Below are 25247 nucleotides of genomic sequence, written 5' to 3'. Positions count from 1 at the left end.
TTAGAAAGTAACGTATTTAAGGAATTATTGGATCTTTATGCAATATTGAAGGAAATCGCTCGAGTATTAAAAGACGGAGGAAGTATTAAATAGTGTAGTAATTGTGTCAAATAGTTACAGTAAATAGGCCATGGAGACCCACGTGCTAAGAAATTGGTCTTAAGCATAAGACTGTCATATACTCTGTATAAGCTTTTGTACTTGCATATATACTTCGTACACAAATACATGTCACAAAACTCCCCATGCCCATTGTGTGTATCATCGCCCAAAAAAAAAAATCACTCCTCCTGTATATTACAAGCCGCTAAATCAGGTAAAATTTCCCATACAAAAAAGAAAGTACTAAAAAGCCAATAACCAAAATGTAAAAAATCATCAACTTTTCTTCAATCCAAAAATAGACTCTGGCACTTGTCCATGGACAGAAATAAAGAGACAGAGTGCCTAAGAGCTCCTCTACGCTCGGAGAGTCCATCCACGTTCAGCAAGTGCCTGGTGTATCTTACAGGCAGCATCAGCAGTGTCGTTGAGTGGAGGGTAGCTCCAGCTCTCTAATAGCTGAAATTCAGAGCATAACGGATCATCAGATTAGCACGGAAAGTTGCAGATTAGGCTGATGCAAGAGTCTACTATTAACCACGCTTGAAATGAACGCGGCCAATTAAGGCCTTAAAGGGCAATATCTACCAATGAAGACTGTAATGAGAGGTATAACAAGTCTAGTATAGATTATTTAGTGGGATTTTGGAAGTTGGAAATATTGGGGTTAGTTTTACTCAAGAATTATGGGAGTATTACGGAATGGTTGAGATTATTTTTGCCAATTTTCCTTCAGAACATTACTTTGTTATTTTTAGATACTTCTGAGCAAGATATTGAAGTTATGTACTATTAATACTAATATACACAAGACAAAAAGGAAGATGATAACATGTACAGAGAGAATCCAAATTGCTAAACGAATAGCAAATGAAAAAGGAGAACCAAAAAGATAAATATGCAGAGCAGGAAGAGCTCCAAACAGCTCTAGAAACAAAGAATGCTATAAATTTGGGACTGCCAACATTTCTTTTATACATGCTTTAGAGTTGAGAGGACAGGCAAACTGAATAGGGATCAGTATTATTATCAACAGTTAGGTTTTACAGATTACAAGTAGACTTACATCCTCAGAACCAGTAAAGGGTCGCACAAGGCCTCGTTCTTTCAGAGTATTGTGGAAGTCTGCAAACTTCCATTTACAACGCTCGGATCCAATCACATAAACAGGCTTCCTGTAAAACCACAATTTCTTCTCTCAGCCTGAAACATTGCCAAGCATAGCTACAAGTGACAAACAATGAGAACTTACCCAGTGCTGCAAGCCTCACTCAGCATACTGATTGAGTCGGCCGTGATGACAAAAGCATCAGCCCAAGCTAGATGCCCTAGATGTGGATTTGGTTCTGAAGGACAGGGAAAAAGAAAGGAGGAAAAGAAGAATGCATTAACTATTATTTTTAGGTCACCGAGGCCGTTGAACAATTACAGTGTGGTTGGAAACTCAACTTAAGTGAGGAAATCTGGGTAAAACTGAATAAATATGAAGGTACCAATAACATTTAAAAAAAACAGAAAGATTATCATCATTGTCGTAAACTTTATCTTTGCATCAATTACAATTCAATCAACATTATAATCCTTCCAACTCTTTCCATTTCCATAGATTTTTATAATTTTACCTTTCTACAGATTTGAGGTTTCTACTCCCTCCGTTTCTTTTTGATCTTCCTGTTTGGAGTTTTGGGTGGAAATTAAGAAACTTGAATCTTTTAATGATTGGGTGTAAGAGTAATGATTGGGTGTAAGAGAAAATAATAAATAAATGAAGAAAGTAATAAAGAAATGAAGGAGAGAGAAGATATTTTTATGAAAGTAATAAAAAATCATAAAAGTGGAGTTGGGTGGGTGAATAGGGAAATGTGAATGAATTAAATAAGGGATGGTGGGGAAATTTATGGTAAAAAGTCATGTCCCAAAATAGAAACAGGAAGATCAAATAGGAACGACATTTATAGAAACAGGAAGATAAAAAAGAAATGGAGGGAGTATAATTTTACTTCTCCTCATAACTCCACATTAAAATGATTCCCCAGCATACTGCTATACTCAACGCCTTAAGATGAGGATGAAATATTACCTTCACCATCCCATATGAAAACTTTAGGATGATTCCCAAATTCTTTCACTATGATCTTGGAAACCTTTAATAGAAACAAAAATCTATAAGCATTTACAAATTAAGTAGCATTAAAGATTTTTGCATAAGAAAGCAAGCAGCAATACCTTCTCCGGGGTCCTCCTTGAGAAAGATATTCTTACTGTACCACAGCTCAAAAGAATATTCTGCAAGTAGACTACGAGTTGTCTCGCAAGATCAGCACCATATCGACAATGACCTAATATAAGAATACAGTGCAAGTAAAAGAAACATTACCTATCAAGAGAAGCAGAAGGCACAAGGCTCAAAGAAAAAGGAACAGTAACCACCATTTCAGAATATACAAGAACCGCCTAAAATGACCCCCCCTCCTCCCCCGCCCTGAGATTAATTTCTTGGTCCCAGAAGAATATATAATTCAAATATTAAGAATACAGTGTTCAAATTACGAACATATAAATTAAAATATTAGAAACATAAAGCAGTTCTTTTTATACTTCACCTGCAAAAGATGAACACATAGTTCAAAAATTGTGAGCATAGCAAATATGTAAGTATATGTTCTTCCAAGAAAGATGTGCACCATGATCCCCTGGGTCCATCATACTCCCTCTGTATTGATTTAAGGGATACACTTGCCTTTTCCGGCCGTATTTATTTAAGAGATACACTTGCCATTTTTAGTAACTTATCAGCCCCACCATCTAATTTAATAATATATCTAATTTATCCTATGACCCACCATCGTATTAAACAAATAATTTTAGAAACCCACCCCACCTCCCAACCCCCAAAATGACATGGTCCTCACTTGTTTACTTATTAAAATATCTACCCAACCCCACTTGCTTTATTATTTTATTTCATTCAATTATTCTTCTTAATACCCGTTCCCGGCGAAGTGTATCTCTTAAATAAATACGGAGGGAGTATAACAATTGTGTTACTCTGAAGAAATAGGATCCAAAAGGGTGAACATCCAACGAACCGTCCTTGGAATGAAAATTTCATCATATGGATACTTTTGATAAAAGACACAATAACTTGGTAAAAGGATATGGAGACTCGGTGAAGATCACTGACATTATTCATTACCCCATTGAAAATCAAATTCAGCATACTTGACCTTAAAATTAAAATTCAGGTTGTGTTACTCAAACATGCGGAAATGGAACCCAAATGGTGAAGAACCAAAGATTCCACACTAGAAATTCAAATTATCAAGACATGGGGACTCTTTACAAAAGACATGATAATTGGTAAAAGGGTATAGGGATTGGACTTGGCCAAGATAAGTAATTACCAAATAACGAATAGATACAAAGTCCAACATTAGGAAAAAAGAATATCACATTTTAGAATTGGCATACGTTATGGGCAAGTTATAAGTTTCTTCTGGTCTGGCATGCTTCTTGTCCTTGAAGAACCTGAATGAGTGCTGAACTGGGTGGTCCAAGAGTTTTCTATCTTTTCACGAATTTGTTTCTTGTATTAAGCAGCCAACACAACTCCGACTAGTTTTGAACTCAAGATTATACCAGAAATTATGTGTTTGCAGAAAATAATTGATTTCCTGTATACTTCTATCCTCTTTCTCTTAGCTTTGGTGTATCAAGGGAACTTTAAAGCAAATACAAAATAATATTAAAAACACAAACACTCATGAGCCATCGATGAGAGAAATAACTTAGAACTATGAAGGATTGAATTCTAGTTTACTACTCCCTCCAGGTATTTTTGTTCTACCCACTTTGCGTTTGAGTGTTTTTTTTGTTTTAACCATTTTTACTTTATTCTATTTTTGGCAAACACCTTTTACCATTTTAAACCAATAATATTTATAGTTTTATACATTTCAACTCCCTCTCTCTTATTCATCTATTTTTTCCCACCTTTTAACTTCATCTCTTTAACTTGGATCCTTTTTTTTTTCCTTCTTACACCCAATCACTTTTCTAAATTTTTTATAAATGTGTTTCTATATCCTTTTGCTTCTTATTTGAACCAACACTATTTTCGTGTCCCTCTTCTCTATTTTTTGTGTTTACTTTCTTCATCACAACCTTTACTTTTCTTGATTCACATTTCGTGGACGGATCCCTATGAAGGTTCAGCTTAGCCGACCCCAAATCATTTTGGGACTGATACTTTGTTGTTGTTAGTGTTGTTGTTCTTTCGTAACCCAATCACTTTTCTCAAAGTTTCCTATAAAGAAGCTAAGTTTATCCACCTTTTTCTTACACCCTAGACTCCTAGAGCAAAATAAAATACGGAGGGAGGATACTGACACACTTGAATTACTGCCTCCTATTTTTCCTCTTCCACTTACCATACATGACTGTGGACGCTTTTTTCTTGTTCAATAATAATACTGATAGCCTACTCTTTACCTGGTTAAGCACTTCATAATATTTTCTGAAAACCTTCTAAACTTTTCTGAATATGTTAAAACTCATTTGTGAATTTTCTGGACTACTGATCTAAACTTGGTGAACTTCTCTCAACTTTTCTGAGCCAAGTAAATGCGGTAAAAGAACAGACTTTCAGTAACATTACAGACTAAAAGGACAGTGAAAAGTGATTTACTTGTGGGCCCCCCAAGATTGACAACAAGCAAGGGCCTAGACAGAGAGGCAAACTCATCATGCCATGTTTTTGCTGCACTTCGGAGTGCAGCAGAATCAATTTGATGCAGAGCTCCCACAGTGAGAACCTGAACTCAAGATTCAAATAGCGAAAAATAAGAATCAACAAATAGTTTGCATATCAACATAAGCAAAAGCAATTAATGAAGAACATCCAGCCCAGGGAACATACCACATTCCTACCAGGTGGTTCACGTGGAGTAATCCACGGTCGAAGAAATTTAGGAATCTGCTCTTGTGCTTGAGGAGTTAAAGGATAGTAATCATGACGAGGAGTGATGACCATGTCAAATCTATCCAAACGTGTTCTTGGATGCTGAATCTGCAGTCCCAAAGAGAAGCACGATGTCAGATACTCATTTGAATGCTTAGACAAAGAAAGGTCACGTGTGACATGGTCAATGTTTCCAAAGCTAACCAGCAAACTCATCAGCCATTAGATAAAAAATTTATGAAACATATACTCTGTATCACCCAGTTGAAATGTTTGAAGAGATAAAACAAAAGAAGTCGGTAAGTCGGTTAATAAATTATTATGCACAAATAATTTTCTATATACTAGTCATTATAAGTTCATACTGCAAAAACCAAGTACATGAGATGGACCAAATGGAAATCCAGATTCCGAAGTATGCAATAGTAACTTTTCCCAATTGGTAATCGATTATGTTGATGAGACAGATCAAAACCCATAAGAGAGCCACAAGAGAAGTTGGGAGCTAGAAATGAAACACCAGCAGCAAACCTGTACGACAAACACATAATCAGATGCTAGCCGTCTTATGGAGCTAGCAACAGATATTGTATCCCTTCCAGATGCAACAACCAATAAAGGGCCATCCCTGCAAGAAAGAATGCTCCATATTAGGCATGAAAAACATGGCTTAGCACTATGCTACAAAGTGAGCACTAGTGATAAATTCGCAGATGCATTAAGAATGTAGAAACATTAAAGAGAAAAAGTCAGCATGATTAAAGTTGTATGTTGAAGATGACGGCTGTGTTAACAAAGATCAGCAATACAAACAAATGCAGCCTCAGAACTAAGAAATACAACATGAGAAGGCATACTGGAAGTACAAATCACAAGTCCAAAACGCTACTTGTCAAGTTGTCATATCCAAAAAGAAGCTCAAGTAAGAATGTAAGACTTCAGTAACTTTTTATATCAACTGGAGTTCCATATTTCGATAAACTTCAGTATTTCTTTTCTGTCTGACAACAGCCACTACTTAGTAGCACACTCTCACAATGTAGCTTAAAGCACATAATTTCAGTTCAGCGTTTTGAATCCAGTTCTGCAAGAAAAAACAAGGTTTTTCCTAGTATTTCTTGCATCTACCAGTCCCCCCCACCCCCCCACCCCCCTTTTCTGCTTTCGGGTTTGGGGTCATAGAGTAAATACAGTCCACAGCGCTTAGCTGTATTTTGGGTTGGGGGTCAGAGTAACCATTTGGTTGGGCAGTAGGCATTAAACAGCGATTTTGGAAGACTTCTTTCCGGAATGGAAGCAGCCGTAGCCCTTGGCATTCAAAAACTACCTTTTTTCATTCATTCAGTCACGCATCTTTTATCCAGCTTAAAACAAGATAATGCAGTAAATATAATAGCCATTGAAGGCACGTGATAGTTAAACTCCTATGATGATGCTTCAGGTTTATGTATAAGTAGCAAACAGTATTATGTAGAGCAAATATCTACTTATCTATTTTCATCTTCGTCAAGTTCCACTTAATGAACAACAGGCAAGCAGGTCAAAGCTAAAAAGAGGAATAGGCGAATAGTATTAGCAACGATGAAGAGGAGCAAGAATATACTTTTCAAAAGTCTTATGGGCCATGCTTATAATCTGCTTCACATCAGCTTCCAAAACAGATAATAAGCCAACACCACTACTGTTAGCTGAATGCATGGAAGCAATTTTCTTCTCTCCCGACGTAAACAAAACATGTGAATAAACACAAATCTGTGAAACGATGTAATCCAATTTCTTATGGAGAGAAACAGGGAGCCAATGAAGCCACTCGTTGATTCCTCCTCTGGGCCGTGTAACACGCTGCATAATAAAAAAGAAAAATATAGAGTTAAGCTACAGTGTTTTGACCATAGCTTAAAAGACCACCTCAGCAGCACATGTTCAATTGAATCTACTAGCAATGGCAATACGATTCAAGAATGAAATGATCTGAAGATAATAATTTGATCAAATCCCAAACAAATTAATTCCAAATCCGATTAGGAGGTTCGTCAGATTTGGACCCTATAAAACTCAAATCTACCTCCCAATTCCAATCCCAAAACTGGTAAGTTCCAGCAACTACCAAATGCATTTTCCCTCTACAATTTTCCTTTACCTTAAAAGAAACTCTACATGGGAAAATGGAGTAAGGGGAATACAGATTGCTAGTAAGAGGGGAACAAGAAGTTGGTCATAGTTGGAGGCGATAGGGTTGAGCCGGAATCGGATTCGAGCATATGGAGACATATTTGGATACGAATCATGGGTCTGACTATTGTCAGGGTGAGATTTGAACCCAGCAAGATCAAACCCAATTCCAACTTGTTGTCATTGCTAACATCTGCAGCAGAACATGTTGTGCATCACAAATTATGTAAGGAAACTTATAGTGGTGTTAGAAATGGTGTCCTTATTATGATAAAAAAGAGATAAATGATTCTTTAATGGAGCAATAAAGCATTAGCATACTCGTAAGATTAACGAAGACGAACAAAAAATAAGAAGCAAATTTACATTGTTCACTAATATTGGCATATATGACATGAACTCGTATTGCCTTATAATGAAACCCCAACCCAGTAGAAGTATATACAACATGATCAAATAAACAGATTCAATTTCAATCCAAATGAAATGAATTGAAATGAACTTACATAGAAGAAGTGGTTGTCGGAGAGACCAAGAGCACGAACCAAACCAACACACTGGTTTTCGGCACCCGGGAATCCATTGCCGATGATAACGGCACGTCGAATTACGCCAAATACCCCTCCTTCGAAGATCTCCGGCATACCCCTGGGACTAGTGGGAGGTTCAGGAAGCCTAATGGGCCTCATTTCATCCTAATTTGTTCTACCAGATCAAAAAAACAAACAACAAAATGAAAATCAATTGCATAACTTGAAAATCAAGCAACGGCGATCATAATTAATAACTAATTAACACGAAATTAGAAGAAGAAATCAGAAAAATTAAGCAAAGTAGAACAAACGAAGACAACAACAATGAAAGGATCGCTAAAAACTTACCACAAAAATCTATAGCAGCACAAGTTAACCAAAAATTAAAAAATAAAAAATAAAAAAAGATAGATTACTATTAGGAAGGAAAACTAGTTTGAAGAATTGATTATGAGTATTATGATTGAAATTAGGTTCAAACAATCGAAAACGGGGGTTTGGATAGAGAAATAAAGATTTACAGAATGGGGGTTTGGATAGAAGAAAAAACTATTGAGTTGGGTACTCCCTAACTCCCTCCGTTTGTTTAAACGCACCTTTTGGCATTCACTTCAGGGTACGAAAGAGAGGTAATTTGTTTCTTGGACTTTTCTTTCTTATTAGTCGTTGAACCTCGCTAACCCCAAAATATATACGGGTAGTGAAAGTTAACTTTAGAAAAATACCTTATGACTAAATATAATCGAAGAAAATACTCGTCATAACACAAAAAAAAAAAAAAAAAATCTCAGCTAAATTCATATTATCACCTAAAGATGCAAATAAATCCAAACTCACCCCATCACGTATTGCGGGTATGAAGCGGGGCGAGTGGGGATGGGACAGTGCGGGCGGGGACGGGGCGGGTTCAATACATAATACACACCCGCCCCATCACCCATAGCGAGTACGATTTTTATACCCATCCCCGTCCCATCACCCGCCAAACCTACCTCCATCCCCGCCTACTTGGGGTGGATGCGGGGCGGGTCTCCCGCGAAACGCCCTACTGACATCTCTAGATCTAAGTACCAATCTTTACATTTCCTTCCCACCTTACTAGGTTTCTGCCCCTTTGCATCTATCATTTTCCCCCTTCTAATTTATTTTTTTGTTCAAAACTCCCCACCTTACCAGGTTTCTGCCCTTTTACATCTATTATTTCCCCCTTCTAATTTATTTATTTTTGCTTTTGACCAACACCTCCAACACAGTGGTTCTATACACCTTAAATTCTTGAGCAATTTCAATTTGTGCACCTGGAGGTATTTATAATTCATCATTTGCAAGCAAAATAAGTTTTTCAATCATGTGTTTTCTTTGGACATCTTCTAATTCACGTGATTGTGTTCTTCTACGCCCTAAGTTACGAATAGGTCTATGCTTAACATTATGTAAAAATGCTATATTTTCTACCTCTTCTTCATTTTCAGATTCATCAGAATACCATATCTCCATTTCCGGATCAAACTAGAGATGTTCCTCAAGTTCAAGAAGTTCCTCAACCCACTAATCGTCCATTTGCTCCTTACGATGTTGCTGCCCGTTTCGTGCCGGCCTTTTGATGTTGCGAGCTTCCTCTTGTCCGGAATTTTTTCCGAATGTGTTGTTTGTGCACGTGGAAAAATTACATTTAAGTGTTGTTTGTAGTAGTGATTTTTTTAGATGTGTAGTGTGAAAAAATGGAGGTATGTACCTTTTGCTTGTTTTTATAGGTGAACAAAAGTATGTACTTAGCTGTTGAAAATTTTGGAGGAAAGTTTGAATTATTTTTCAACCTCCAATTTTCGTGAAAGTCAGAAACGTGTAGAGGGAATATTTGAGATTTTTAAAGGGAAAGCTAGATCAGTGAAAATTTGAAAATTTTGGTCTCCACTTTCAAATTTACGCACGCGCACACGCACGCGCACTTTAAGTTAATCACATGGGCAAATTTGAAAGGAAACCCCACCTCAATTTTCTCATTAAACTTCGTACCACTTCTCAACGTTGCGACTATTTCTAATCGGAGGAAGTATTACTTATTTACTTATTACTTACGTAGCACTTTTTACTTTCTATCTTATTCTTATAAGTTTTTAAATCTTATTCTTATCACTTTTACAATTATTGTTACTATATATTATCATTTATCATGATTCTTTTGTTGTTTTTTTTTATTGTCTATCACTATTACCCCAATCTATTCTTCTTAAAGTAGAAAACCATCTTTCAATTTTCATAATCATAAAAACAACAATAAAAATAAAAATAAAAATAAAAATAATAACAATAATAAAAATAAATAAATAATAATAATAATAATAATAATAATAATAACATAAATAATAATAAATAACAATAATAACAACAACGACAACAACAACAACATAAATAATAATAATAATAATAACAACAATAACAACAATAATAATCCCGTAAAAAAAAAACAATAATAATTAAAATAATAAAAATAATCATAAAAACAAAAATAATAATAAGAAGAATAACAGAAATAATAACAACAATAATAATATTCCATCCGTATTTATCTAAGGGATACACTTACCTTTTCCAGCTGTATCTATTTAAGAGATACACTTGTCATTTTTAGTAACTTATCAACCCCACCATCTAATTAAATAACACAAATTCTTATTTATAAAGGTTGTACAATAAATATTATACACCGGAGTAAAAGTTAACTCAAAATGCTTAAAAGTTAAGCTTATACATAATACATGTAAAAGTCATCTATTTTTTAGTGATAATTTTTTTCATTTTATTAAAACTTATTTCTTCAAAATCACTAATAATGTATAAAATTAATCATTTAGCCCTTTAAAATGTTTATCTATCAATTTTTTTTACTAATATAAAAGTTAATCAAAACTAGGTTAAAGTTACAAAAAAATGGGTAAAAGTTATCTTGGTGTACAATAAATTTATTATACACCTTGTGCGCGCAAAACCTTTTGATTAAATAATTTACCTAATATATTCTATGTCTCACCACCCTATTAAACAAATAATTTCAGAACTACACCCCACCCCCACCCCTCTAAAATGACATGATCCCCATTTATTTTACTTATTAAAATATCTACCCGACCCCAACCCAACTTGTTTTATTACTTTATTTCATTCAATTCTTCTTCTTAATACCCGTGTCCGGCCAAGTGTATCCCTTAAAATAAATACGGAAAAAGTAGTAATGATAAAAACAATGACAACAATAATAATAACAATTAAATAACAACAACAATAATATATACTCCCTCCGTCCCTTAATACTCGCACCGCTTTCCTTTTCGAGCCGTCCCTTAATACTTGCACCGCTTCTATAAATGGAAACTTTTACCAATATTATATTATTTTTCTCACTTACCTACTAACCCACCTACATCCCTACTCCCTACAAAAAATCATTTAAAAATTCACACCCCCCACTCACCACTCTCCACCCTTTCACATTTCTCACTAACTATATTAAAAAAATACCCCACTATCAACTAACACCCATTAAATTAATAAGTCAATTCAAATGTCTTAACCTCCGCACCGGTCAAACCGGTGCGAGTATTAAGGGACGGAGGGAGTAATAATAATAACAATAACAGTCAGAAAAGTTCTATACTTTTGTTACCCTAACCGTTCTCCTCATCTTTCTCTATCTAGGGCTTACAAATCTCAAAGGTTTTTTAGGTCGGAAATAGCCAAATTTCTTCGAAAATTTGGCTATTTCCGACCCGTTTGGTTTAATTATTTATGTTTTTGTCTTCAGATTCAATAAAACTACATTGTTTGGTGTAGTAAGTTCCCCTATAGTGGGATTAGTTGAGTATTTTGGGTTTAGTATAGTTTTGGTGGAGTATTGTCGTGAATTCGATTCGTTGATAAAGAATTATACGAGATCGAAACATGTATCAAATTTTCAAATTGACTTAGATGAATCGGATGGAAATCGTCTTCGCGGCTACAACAAATCGTTAGACCGTCTCTTCGAAAAGACTGTACATTCCAATGATACGTGCGAGAGGATATCACACAGTGCAAGATCTTCTCAACGGTAGTAGTTTTGATGAAGGAATACCTCATTTTAATTCAATTTGTTATGTATTTGTTAATTTCGATTTTTATTGTAGATATCGTATGACTTTTTATTAATGAATTGATTTTACGTTAAAAAGAAAAAAAATCAGAAAAATTCAATTCAAATCCGATCCGACAAGACAAAAAGACCAGAGCCTAGCTCCCAGTGAATTTCCCTTCCCTTTGAAAGTCCTTTTACTTTTTTTTCCCCCTAAAGTTGGAATGGGCAGTTAAATTACTGGAAATCACGTTTTGCATTCCAATTCCCCGCGAGAAGCCCACGCATCGGCTGGGATACTTTGGTCCTCTTCTGCAGGTGATCGATCGGATTAATATTGTTACAGCAACATGGCGATATTTTATGCGGTGGTTGCAAGAGGAACCACCGTGCTGTCGGAGTTCTGCGCTGTCACTGGCAACGTCGGTGCTGTGGCTCGTCGTATTCTTGAAAAACTTCCGCCGGAAGCTGATTCCCGGCTTTGTTTCTCACAAGATCGGTATATATTCCATATTTATCGGGCTGATGGTCTCATCTTCCTCTGTATGGCCAACGATACCTTCGGCAGTACTTCCTCTCTCTCTTCATATTTATTGTTTTCTCAGTTTTGATGTGATTAGAGCATTCAGAGTTGGGTTTTGATTCACTACTGCTTGTCTGCTTGCTTTATTAGGGCAGTGAAGTTTAGAGTTAGGGTTTTGTGAATTGTCGACTTGCGATTTTCTGATTTAGACAGTTGATAATTTCAATTTAGTAAATTTTGGGGATAATATGTCATTGGATTTTTATCTGGTTGTTGGAGAGAGCGAATTGCTGCAGCCTGCAGGGTGAGTTTTTCTTCAGTTTTTAAATTGATAGTTCTTGGGAAGAAATACATTGGATAATAGAGAAATCTGTTCAAACTTCTACACACGGAGGGCTTGAGAGGGGGAATGGTAGTCTAGTGCTTCAGTGGTAAACCACTGGAACTAACACCTTGACTTCGGAGGGATGTCTTCTATGCTGGCTGCTGGTGGACGTGGTAAGGGTTTTCCAATTGCATTTCTTTTTCCCAATACTCTACTATATACAGTATTTCCCATGACCAGAATTTTTCTTAACAACTTAGAGAGATTTCATTACTAAAACAACAATGAAGAACATAGGTTAACGTTTGCTCCAAACATCTCATTCAATTGTGGACATGGTATGGAAAAGCCACTTCAAGGAAGAATTCGCACCACTTGTTGACACCATGTACCAAAGTAAAACTAATGATGTACTCCGTTATGCTAAGTGCTAACCTAATGTACTTCCAATGGCCAAGTACTAACTTGAAATATGGTAAGCTAGCATGAACTATGATCTACAGTTTCATCATTTCCAAGACTCCTTGTAGAACACAAGTAGGTAGTGCATGAATCCACTTTTCACAATTAGACTAGAATACAAATAGGTTTATTGCAGGTTAAGACTCATCCGTTCTATTCGACTTATTTTGTCTGAACTTATCTGAATTTATCTGAACTTAACTTAACTTAACTTATCAGAACTTCTTATTTAATCTGAAAATGAAAAAAATAATTTTTCTGAAATAATCTTGTTTGTATGTGAAAATTTCTGAAAGAAACTTATTTTTCTGGACTTATATTATCCGAACTTAACTGAACTTACGTGAACTTAACTGAACTTACGTGAACTTAACTGAACTTATCTGAACTTATTTTGTTATTTTGTCTGTAATAAGTCAAAATAAGTCGAACAGAACATAGCCTAATTGTGTAAATGCAACCTTACCAAAAGTCTAATAATAATAGTAACTTTTTTGTATTGGAAATTTGCCTCTTCTAACTAGTATACTCTAGTCCCCCTAGTCCCTGCCACCATTAATATGCACCTACTAATCATTTGCCTCTACTATTTTCCTCATTATCAAAGAAGCTTTGGAAAGAACATTCCATCCAATTTGTCCTTTTTACTACTAAAGGCTCATAGGAATTACTCCCTCCGTCCTAATACTTACTTGGGTACTTCTTCTGCTGATAGGGTGACGAACGGAAATTCCTAATTACTTGATCAACGACAACCCTTCTTGAGAGCTCCATTTTGTAGGATTACTGCGTTCATTCCAGGCTATTCTACCCCAAAGTATATACGAAATATAACTTTTGCTCCTTTGAGGCTTGAGAGAAAATTTGAGAGACTTTTATACATGAGCCCAATTGAAATGGCGGTGGATACTGAAGTTAGGGTCATCTTTGAGGTCACCCATATCCCTTTTTAGGTATTCTATTGCAAGCATAAGTACAGGGGAGAAGTGTGATATTTTGTCTCGATTCCGTCTTCCCAGGAATGAAGGAATGGGAATGGATAAGTTGCAATTTATTTTTACGGGGTTTGGTAAGGGTAAGGGGAAGAGATTGTTATGAAACCATGTTTTCATGGCTATTATGTGATGTGTGTGGTTACGGGTTAGAGAAACTCGATGGTATTTTCACGAGTGTCATGCCTTTGATTTATTGTGAGGCAAGGTCACATATTTAGTAGTCTTTATGGATTAAGGTTGGTGGGACTTTCAAGAGTTACTCAATAAGGTAGGTACAAAGAAATTGGGGCAATATGTAATTTTATTTTCTTATCCTCGTTGTTTTTTCTCTTTTTCCTTGTTGCTAAATAATATATTTTCTTATAAAAAAAAGGATACTCCCTTCGTCCCAATTTAGAGTGTCCTTTATCATGGCACATATGTAGAGTTGTGGAGTGTGGTTATCAAATATTTTTTATTGAAAAAGTAGGTAGAATGAAAGATTGTTGAGTATTTTTTTGATTGAATGAGAGAGGGAGTGAGACCTTAGCTTTGAGTAGTGGGAGAAAGAATTAATAAAGTAATAACGAGTCTTGCCAAAAATAGAAAGGGCAAACTGAATAGGAACGGATGAAAAAGGAAAGAGGACACACTAAATTAGGATGGAGGGAGTATTGCAGAAACAGTTTCCTCATGAAATTATACTTCCTCCGATTCACTAAAATTGCAACACTTGTAATGAGCACATTTTTTAAGGAATGCGTAATCAGACTGGAACCATGTCCTCAGACCTCACCCATCCCTAATTACACTTACTTTCTCTCTTCTTTAGTAGAGACTAACTCCTAATTACTAACCCCTTAACTCTGGTTAGCCCCCCAAACTACCATCTTCCATAAATGCATCCTTCCATCCTTCATCTCTCCGACGCCTTCACCACTGTACTTCATGAGTCTCATGACCCAAGATTGTTATCCTCGCTCCTCCCATCCCCATAGCTCCACTTACATCACTGGTTGTTTCATGGTCCACCATCACTATCGACGAGTCCTCATAGTCCCCATTCTCTTTTCAACACTAATTTTTTTTGCTACTCTTTTCTCTCCTTTCTCTAGTGGTTGAGATTGATTCGATCCTAGGGTAGTCTAATTTTCCCGGAATACCCGATCTGGAACTTTCCTTGGCCGACTTCGACTATGGTAAGGTCAATGGCTAATGTACGCAAATGGTTTGTGTTTTTTTGGTGGTGGTTGTGGTTTTCAATTACGGAGAGGGTTTAGGGTGGATAGGTGAGCATTTTTATTGTGGTTGACTTGGTAAGTTGGCAGTATTAGTGGCTCTGAATTTAGGTGGTGTTGGCTGGCTGCTGTTGAAGATGGTGTGGTGGTTGGGTGCTGTTGAACGTGGTGGCGGCTGGGTGCTTTGAAGACGGTGGTGGTGGTTCGTTGCTGTTAACGATGGTGGCGGCTGGGTGCTGTTGAAGATGATGGTGGTGGCTGGGTGCTGTTGAAGATGGTGGTGGTTGGATTCTGTTGAAGGCGGTGGTGGTTGGGTGCTGGTGAAGGCGGTGGTGGTGGTTGGGTGCTATTGAAGGTGGTCGCAGGGATGTAGATCGGAGGGAGGTGGGTTGTGTAATCTAGGTAGTGACAAACTGACAATTGAGAGAGAGGAAGGGCTGGTGTGGTTGGGTTGGGTTAAATTGTTGATTACCTTGGGTCATGATGTTAATTGGTTGTTTAATGTTGTTAGTAAGGGCATTGGTATTCCCATGTTTAAAACTTGCCAAAAATAGAAGTGTTGCAATTATTTTGAACCATCCCGACTAGGAAAGTTTGCAATTATACTGAAATGGAGCAAGTACTTTGTTTATCGATATGCTTGATCGCAATCTTGCGTGGAGGCCAAACCCCTAATTCTATCTTGTATTTATGTCTGTTCTTTATTTTGATGTGCCTAAATGTTTCCTGACTTTTCACACTTAACTTCTCCACAAAAGGACCTTCATTGTGGTGTTTGGTTGTCTTGTTCATGGAGTATTTTCTTATATCTTAACTTCTCCACAAAAGGACCTTCATTGTCGTGTTTGATTGTCTTGTTCATGGAGTCTTTTCTTATATGTCTTTTTGTTATTTGGTAGGACGTATCCCATTCTCGTACTTGGAGGAGATTCATATGCGGTTCATGAAAAACTATGGAAAAATAGCCCAGCATGCACCTGCCTACGCTGTGAATGATGAGTTCTCTAGAGTTTTGCATCAGCAAATGGAGTTCTTTTCCAGCAACCCTTCAGCAGATACTATCAACCGTGTCAGAGGAGAAGTTAATGAGGCAAGTTTCTTTTAGGCTTTAGTATTCTGTACGAGTTTCATTTGTAGTTGATGTTGTTCTTATTGCTTTATTATTTACATTTATATGTCTGCTCGTTTTTGATGCACGTATTGTATCACTTGTTGCAATTTGTGGAGAAGGCTTGCGATGCAAGAGTTTCACTTGCTCGTAGCAGTGAATCGTTTTATCATTGGTGCTTTGGTTTCTTGGTTGACTGAACTGGAGTGGAGACCCTATTATGATCCACGTCCATCTTTTGTGAGCATGAGATACTTAAGAGAATATCTCTTGCATTGGTGTATCCTTACAAGTAGCATGTTTACCTCTCAGCTTAGGAAAAGTTGATTCTAATAATTCAACCTTTGACCTGTTCGCTAAAATTAATCCCACCTATGTGTTATTTGGCGGCATGCTGGTGGAGGCGTAAGCAGCGCTGTAACTCGTAAGGGAGCAGCAGATCCGGTAGAAACCTCAAGAGAGGAGAGAGAAACACAGGTGAGATTTGGGAGTTCGTTTTGAGACATTTGGGACATGTTTGCAAGTGTTCCATCGATAATTTTGAGTCAAAAGTGGCTTGTGGTGGTTGACCCGGACAGGGTAAATGGAAATGGAGATAATCCATATCTTTGTTTGATTGAAATGCTAAAAAAATGGGTTTTTGGATTCTAGACAACTTCATATTGCTTAATTCGTGAACCGGTGATGAGGATTGGATTATAGAGGGATTGACAACAACCCATGGGTCGTGGCATCAGCTTTTAACAACTATAATCGTAAATGATAAAATTCCAAACCATAATTGATAATAACTCAATGAATTGCTTCAGTGGCGGAAAACTGGGATTAAAGTGAGGGGAGAAAGGAAAGGAGGAGTAAGGAGGTGAAGGAAGAGAGAGAAAAACAATGAGATTAAGAGAAAAAAATAAAATAGAACGAGTGGCCAATAAGATAATGACAAGTGTCAAACATTAAATTGGTTTAGGGAGAAAATAGGCCACATCAAACTTTTTTACCCATGAAACCGGTCAAAAATCATTAGGGCTCATTAAAAATAGTTTCTCTTAGTGAACCATGCCAAATGTTGGATTATAGTAATCAATTTTTCCCTCAGCTTATTAAACTGTGGAAGACACTGTCTTCGTAATTATTTATTTTTGTTGTTTCTTAATGTATAGTACTTATGCTCTATTTTGTTAAAAGACTAAATAAGTTTTTTCCAGACAATTTTACGTAAAATAAGATAAGTTAACTAAATCAGTTGAACCGAACAAGCCTTATAGTGTATGTTTTTTTTTATGTCTTCCTTCATTATCAATAATCAGTAGTTCCATTAGTGTCCAGCAATTTCTTTTTTCGACACTATATATTCTGAATTTTTTTGGTCCGACAGTTCTGAAAATTTTGGTATGTCCAGATCCGGACAATTATGGTAGAAAATATTGAGAAGATACTGGAGAGAGGTGACAGAATTGAGCTCCTTGTAGATAAAACTGCAACAATGCAGGATAACGCTTTCCATTTCAGGAAGCAGTCAAAGCGTCTTCGTCGTGCCCTTTGGATGAAAAATGCCAAGTTATTGTAAGATTTACTCACCTTTTTGCGCAGTTTTCTCTTATCTTTAAAACAAACATTATTAGCCTCAAAACATTATGCCCTCATAGGTAGAGGTTACGCAAGTAGGGAACTAGAGATGTCAATGAGCCGAGCCGAACCAAGTATTTGGATGTTCGAGCTAGGCTTGATAAGAAATATCGCGGTTCGAGCCGAGCTTAACCGTTCTTTTATTATTTTGCCTGTTCGAGCTAGGCTTGATGAGGAATATTGCTGCTTGAGCTGAGCTTAAACGAGCTAGGCTCATTTATGTTTTTCATTGTTGGAGCTTAACTTACGAGTAGCTTGTTTAAATTCGAGCTCGAGCCAAACTAGATTAACATAAACGACCTTTTAACAAATGACCCTTGATAAACGAGCAAGATTGAATTCAAACGAACATAACATATTTTAAAAAAATTGAAAAAAATAAACAATTCAATTTTTTTTTGCATAGTAGACAAAGTAGTACTATCTTATAATCTCCTAAAATAATACTTTCTTAGTTTCTTTTTATTTACCCTCACTTTATTGCTTCCTCCGTGCCATAATGTTTTTCCCTGTATGCAATGACATTTATACCCTCACTTTATTCTCTTTATTACTTCCTCCGTGCCATAATGTTTTTCCCGTTTAATGTTTTTCACGGTAATTAAGAAATTTGAAACATTGTGTAATTTACAATTGTTTATACATTTATATTTGTATTTTATAGAAAAGTACGCAATTCAATGTTGGGAATAGATAAAATAACTACTCCGATGTTATGTTGTATTCAACTCATCCTTGAATTGATAATTAAAAAAACACATTCCATAGTTACGTTAAGCAAAACTCGAAACAAAACAAAACGGAATTGTAGGCCTGCGTTTGGGAGGTTTCGAAGAGGCGACCTCTTCGACACCATGGGAAGACCTCGCAAACAAGCAAGCAAATCCAGCAATGGCGCGAAGCAGAAGGATAATGTGATAGTGACGAAACCAGTAACACGAGCACAACAACCTAGTTCTCCATTGGAGGACGTTGATGAGATTTCTGAAAGCCCGAAAACAAACCCAGACATTGAAACCCTCTTGGCGGAACAAATTCTCTCCCCTTCAACTGCACTGAAGGATTTGCAGAGACAATCTCAGGTTCGAACGGAGTTTAATGCTTGGATCAATGGTTTAAGTGCGGGTAAGACGCTGTCTACGCATTTTCAATCAGGGCGAGAGTTAGGAAACTCGGAAAACAGAGTAACTGATGATCAATTAGTTGCAGATGAAGTTCCGATTAACAATGCGGTAAGTCCGATTAAAACAATGATGATTCAGATTGAAGAGGAGGATATTGAGGATGAGATTGCGTTTTGGCAATCCTCGATCATTTGCTACATTTTAGGGGCAAACCCACCCCAAAATGTGATGGCAGGATTTGTGAATCGAGTTTGGGGGAAATTTGGGATTGATAAAGTCTCATTGGTGGGGAAGGGGGTATTCCTGATTCGGTTTACTACTATGGAAAATTGCCACAAAGTTCTGAGTGGACCTGCTCAGTTCTTTGATTCAAAACCAGTCATAGTTAAGCCATGGACAGCTGATTCCAATTTCACCAAAGATCCAGTGAAGTTGGTCCCAATATGGATCAAATTACATGGGTTAGAGGTTAAATACTGGGGGGAAAAGAGTTTGAAGAAGATTGCAGGGTTAGTGGGCACAGTGATCAAAGTGGATCAAGCCACACAACACAGGGATAAACTGTTGTTTGCAAAAGTTCTGGTGGAGGTTAGGATTGATCAGGAGTTTCCTGAACTGATACAGTTTCTGGATGAGAAGGGTGTGATCATTGATCAAAGAGTGGAGTATGACTGGCTGCCTATTTCTTGCTCAATCTGTAAGGGAATGGGGCACACCATGGAGAAGTGCCATAAGAGGGTCAACAAAGGGAAGAAGATATGGGCACCTAAAAGGGTACAACCCACCAACACAGTTACAGTGGTCCAACCAAAGATGCAGGAACCAGATGCTGATGGGTTTGTTCTTGCCACAAGATTTAATAAACACAGAAGCAGCCAACTGAAACCAATCCAAACTGGTAACTCTTTCTTGGCTTTAGATGATGATGATGATATTAGGGTAGAAGATGATATGGAGAGTCCATTGGGTCAGGGGGTGACATCCCCTTCTCCCAATGGATAGCATTCTGTGTTGGAATGTTAGAGGGCTGAATAGGAAGGATAAGCAAAATGAAGTGAGAAGGTTTATTGCCTCTCATAATGTCAAACTTTTCAGCCTTCTTGAAACTAGGGTGAAAGCCCCTAGAATGGGGGATTTGTACTTGAATGTTTGCCCCAATTGGTGTTTTTCTACTAATCTTTGTTGCCATAAAAATGGTAGAATAGTTATTGCTTGGGACCCTGATTCTTTCACTGTGGATATAAAACTCATTGACACTCAGTTTATGCATTGTTATGTCACTCCTAGAGGAGCTGATGTTGGATTTTGGTGCACTTTTGTGTATGGTCTCCATGAGAGGGCCACCAGGGAGCCTTTGTGGCATTCCCTTAAAATAATTGCAGACTCATGTTCTGATGCTTGGATAGTGATGGGGGATTTCAACTCCATGATGGATCTAGATGATAGGATAGGATCCATAGTTAGACTTTCTGAAGTGCAGCCAATGAGGAACTGTATGCTCCATTGTAAGCTAACTGAAGTAAAAACAGTAGGGAGACTCTATACTTGGAACAACAAGCAAGATGGAGAGGATAGAGTTTTCTCTAGGATTGATAGGGTGTTGGCTAACTCAGAGTGGAATGATTTGTTTGATACTGCTGAGGCAAACTTCATGCCAGAAGGTCATTATGATCATAGTCCCATGCTTCTCAATTGCTATCAAAGAGCACCTCAAAAAAGACCCTTTCGTTTTTTCAATATGTGGACCACTTCCCCTAGGTTCAACACCATTGTTGAGGAGAACTGGAAAAAGTATGTGTATGGGTGTCCCATGTATAGGGTGATGCAGAAACTGAAGTGGATAAAAATGGACCTAAAAGTTTTGAATCAAGAGGGTTACAACAATGTTGAAGCTGAACAGATCAAAAGACACAAAGCCTTGCTTGAAGTGCAGAATCTTCTTCATTCTACTCCTGGTGATCAGGGGCTAGCTTCAAGGGAGAAAGTAGCATCAGATGAGTATAGAAGAGCTAGAGAGAACTACCTTTCTTACCTGCAGCAAACAGCAAAAGTGCAATGGCTTCAGAATGGTGATGAAAACACAAAAGCTTTCCACCAAAGTATTAGACAAAGGAGAAAACAAAACAGAATTTATGCCATTCATAATGGGGAAGGAAAATGGGTTCAAACTGATACAGAAGTTCAAATGGCTTTTGTGCAGTTTTACAAAAATCTTTTCTGTACCACTATGGAGAATAAAGCACCATTACTTGAGGCAGTCATGGATATGGGACCTAGACTGAATGACACTCACAGAGGAAGATTAGTTTGTTCTGTTACAGTGGAGGACATTAAGAGGGTGTTAGATGCAATCCCTAGTTCTAAAGCTCCTGGGATGGATGGCTTTAACAGTCATTTCTTCAGAACTGCTTGGGATACCATCAAAGGGGATATCCACAGTGCAATCAAAGATTTTTTTGAAACAGGAAAAATTCTAAAAGAAGTGAACATCACTTCTATCACTCTGGTGCCTAAGGTGAAAGTGCCCTCTTCAGTGGGGGATTTTAGACCCATAGCCTGTTGTTCTGTCATTTACAAGTGTATCTCTAAGCTTATGTGTGAGAAACTCAATTCAGTTCTTCCAGATATTATCTCCCACAACCAAGGAGCATTTGTAGCTGGGAGATCTATCCTTCACAATGTGCTTGTTTGTCAAGACATAGTGAAGATGTACAAAAATAGCCAGAAAGTACCTTGTTGCATGATGAAACTTGATTTACAAAAGGCCTATGATACAGTGGAATGGAGCTTCTTAGAGGAAGCTATGGTCAATTTGGGTTTCCCCTCCCATTTCACCAAGCTTGTTATGACCTGTCTCACCACCACTCAATACTCAATATTGATCAATGGGGTGCCCACTGAGTTAATTCAGCCAACTAGAGGCCTGAGACAAGGGGACCCTCTCTCCCCTCTTCTGTTCACTCTCTGTATGGAATATTTTTCCAGAACTATGAAAGCAATTGGTCAACACCCTCAATTCAGATTTCACTCTAGATGCAAACTGCTAGCTTTGAATCATATGTGCTTTGCTGATGACCTCTTAATGTTCTGTAAGGGGGACCCCAAAGTGGTGAACATTATGTTGGAAGGTTTCAACTTGTTCTCTGAAACCACAGGGCTTAAGGTTAATGCTCACAAGTCCTCCATCTATTGCTGTGGTATAAATCAGGAGGATAAGAACACTATTGGGCACCTTTCTGGTTTCAGATTTGGGTCTCTCCCTTTCAAGTATTTAGGTGTCCCAATCGGTACTGGTAAGCTGAAAAGTAGTGACTGTGAAGCTTTGGTTGAAAAGATGACTCTCAGAATAAAAGTTTGGAGCTCTAGAAACATCTCTTTTGCTGGAAGAATTCAACTCATAAACTCAGTGCTCATGAGCATCTGTGTTTATTGGGCTCAAATGTTTGTTTTCCCCAAAGCTGTCTTGAGGAAAATAAATGCTGTTTGCAGATCTTATTTGTGGCATGGTTCTTATGATGATTGCAGGCCTGGTTCTGTAGCTTGGGACAAACTTTGTTGGCCTAAAACACAGGGAGGGTTGGGTTTTAGGAATCTGCTTCTTTGGAATAAGGCTGCTATTGGAAAATTGGCATGGGTTGTGGCTCAAAAACAGGATAACTTATGGGTAAGATGGATCCATGCAGTTTATGTGAAGAGAAAGAACTGGTCTGATTTCACCCCCACTTCTACAGCAAGCTGGGTGGTGAAGTATATCTGTCATGTCAAAAAATGGTGCAATGACAAATTCAGTGAGCAATGGCTTTTTGATACTGCCTATACCATCAGAGGTATGTACACCAGAATGATTGAGGGGGGTATGAAGGTCCAATGGTCTCATTATATTTGGAACAGGTTAACTGTCCCAAAACACAGGTTCATCCTGTGGTTAGCTATCCAAGGCAAACTGAAAACAAAGGATAGACTGCATCAATATGGAATAGGAACTGATGATTTGTGTTCCATCTGTGGTAGAGAAACTGAGTCAAGCATTCATCTGTTCTTTGATTGCTGTTTTAGTGATGACTGTAAGAAGGCTGTGCTCACTTGGGTTGGCATTCCTGGTGGGGATCTAGGCCTGTTCCCCCTTCTCAGAAAGGCTGAAAGATACACTAAGGGTGATTTTAGAAGGAAAGTAATGTACACAGTGATTGCTGGTCTTGTGTACCATGTTTGGAAGGCTAGGAATGAAAAATCAAGTGGTCAAGAATGTGCAGACTGATGTTAGAGGCAGAATTCAGAACATCATGGGTAGGAAAGTGAGTTCCAGAGATAGGGATTGGTTTTCTTCACTCTAGTTTGGGTGTTGTTTAGGCTTTTTAGCTAAGTGTTCTTAGCTTCTGTTTTCTTAGTGTAGCTGTTGGGCTGTCACTTTGAGTTGTAAATTGGTGGTTGGTAATTAATAAAATCTGTTACTTGCTTGCCAAAAAAAAAAAAAAAAAAAAAAAAAACACATTCCCATGTATATTAATGTGGTCACAATTTTCTATAATAATTTAGGACAAATGTGTCATTAAACAAATTTATAAGGATAGTTTAGGAAGAAAACATAAATTTATAAAAGAAAGAATTGAAATGGAAAAATCATTTAGGGATACCATAAAAGGAAATGGAAGAACATTATGGGACGAAGGGAGTAACTTCTAACCTCTTACCCACCAAATAAAATAATGGATCCTCCCATTATGCCCTTATAATAAAGAGTCTGATTCCTTTTTCTTAAATTGTTCGAAAAAGTGTATGTTCCAACTATATAGAAACGGAGGAAGTATATGCATAATGTTATTAATATATATGTTGGTAATTTGTTGTGATATTTACTATAAATAAGAAATAGTCATGATTTTTTTGAAATTTAAAATTCGAGCTTGAACGAGCTTTTAAATTAGATTATAAACGAACACGAACAAGCTTATAAACGATAATGAACGAGCTTTCGCGAGCCTAAACGATCACAAACAAGCTTGTAAACGGTAATTAACGAGTTGTTTGCGAACCTAAACGAGTTGAAGATTATGTTGTTGGAGCTAGTCTCGTTTATTAAACAAGCTTGAAATCTTTGTTCAGACTCGTTCATTTCTTAATATGACCGAGCTTTGACCGAGTTTGTTCACGAGCTATTCACGAATATATCGGCCCATTGACATCCCTACAGGGAATATGGAGTGTGTTGGTGGGTGGGTCTGTGGGTGTGTTGGCGGGTGGGTCTGTGGGTGTGTGTTGGGGGCGGAAGGGGGATACGAGGAACCTTGAAGGTGAGCTAGAACTTGGAAATTGAGTATGGAATAACCAATTTGATGTTTCAAAATTTTATTAATGCTGCATTCTTTTTGGTTATCTCAGGCAGTTTGTGTGTTGATATTTCGATAAAGTTGGAACCATAATCTTGTTTGGAATATTTATATTAGAGAATAAAAAACAGTACTGAATAAGGGCAGCTATCACAAATGATTATTAAAATTGAGAACTGGAGAATTAAATGTTCCAAGGCTAAAGCTGCACAGCTTTCCAGCTGATTTACGATTGTGATAATCTTGTTATCCGTCATTGCAGGGTTTGGCTGACATGCTTGCTAGTTGTGCTACTGTATATTATAATTGCTGCTTGCTGCGGAGGTCTTACTCTGCCAAATTGCAGATCTTAGATGCTTTGCTGGCATCAGTTCTTCTGAAGCTAATTAACAGAGGGTCTTTGTCGAGTTGTTTATCTCTTCATTTCAGAGGGTTGATTGTGTGATCCAACATGTTCGAATTCTTGATGGGTTTGGACACATTGGGGGATGAAGTGTTGTTGTCCTTGAAAGTTTGTACAGAAAAAACCCAAATACATGGTGCACATTCATCAAAATGTGTGTTTGCCTCAAATTTGCTTGATGAATGGTCATGTTTTAATTCTGTGAATATGGATCTAGTTTTGCTTAGTAATGACAAATACCTTTTGCTTATCTGCATTTGTCTGT

The 25247-nt window shown here is 37.3% G+C and overlaps 2 protein-coding genes across 4 annotated transcripts; one reads left to right on the top strand and one right to left on the bottom strand.

The window, feature by feature from the left end:
• Nucleotides 1–80: 80 nt before the first annotated feature.
• Nucleotides 81–8476, bottom strand: LOC110798805 (mitochondrial fission protein ELM1). 2 transcript variants are annotated; one of them, XM_056828159.1, is made up of 11 exons: nucleotides 8364–8476; nucleotides 7741–7939; nucleotides 6666–6904; nucleotides 5594–5690; nucleotides 5021–5170; nucleotides 4790–4916; nucleotides 2329–2441; nucleotides 2183–2246; nucleotides 1355–1448; nucleotides 1169–1277; nucleotides 81–561 (listed from the first exon to the last, which is right to left on the bottom strand). In XM_056828159.1, exons 2-11 carry the CDS (start codon nucleotides 7921–7923, stop codon nucleotides 460–462), a joined length of 1278 nt encoding a protein of 425 aa, XP_056684137.1. In that variant the 5' UTR covers nucleotides 7924–7939; nucleotides 8364–8476; the 3' UTR covers nucleotides 81–459. The 2 variants fall into 2 exon arrangements, with proteins under 2 accessions (XP_056684137.1, XP_021859689.2); XM_022003997.2 differs by lacking the exon at nucleotides 8364–8476 and adding an exon at nucleotides 8116–8357.
• Nucleotides 8477–12047: 3571 nt separating this feature from the next.
• Nucleotides 12048–25232, top strand: LOC110804683 (vesicle-associated membrane protein 714). Of its 2 annotated transcripts, XM_022010289.2 has the most exons (4): nucleotides 12060–12442; nucleotides 16297–16487; nucleotides 17902–18065; nucleotides 24842–25232. In XM_022010289.2, the coding sequence occupies exons 1-4, from the start codon at nucleotides 12226–12228 to the stop codon at nucleotides 24930–24932; spliced, it is 663 nt and encodes a 220-aa protein (XP_021865981.1). In that variant the 5' UTR covers nucleotides 12060–12225; the 3' UTR covers nucleotides 24933–25232. The 2 variants fall into 2 exon arrangements, with proteins under 2 accessions (XP_056684022.1, XP_021865981.1); XM_056828044.1 differs by lacking the exon at nucleotides 17902–18065 and having other exon boundaries at nucleotides 12048–12442.
• Nucleotides 25233–25247: the final 15 nt, after the last annotated feature.

The sequence above is a fragment of the Spinacia oleracea genome, chromosome 5 (assembly GCF_020520425.1).
Source record: "Spinacia oleracea cultivar Varoflay chromosome 5, BTI_SOV_V1, whole genome shotgun sequence".
Classification (NCBI taxonomy): domain Eukaryota; kingdom Viridiplantae; phylum Streptophyta; class Magnoliopsida; order Caryophyllales; family Amaranthaceae; genus Spinacia; species Spinacia oleracea.
The sequence above is the reverse complement of the archived record's forward strand: the minus strand, read 5'-3'. Positions and strand labels throughout refer to the sequence as shown.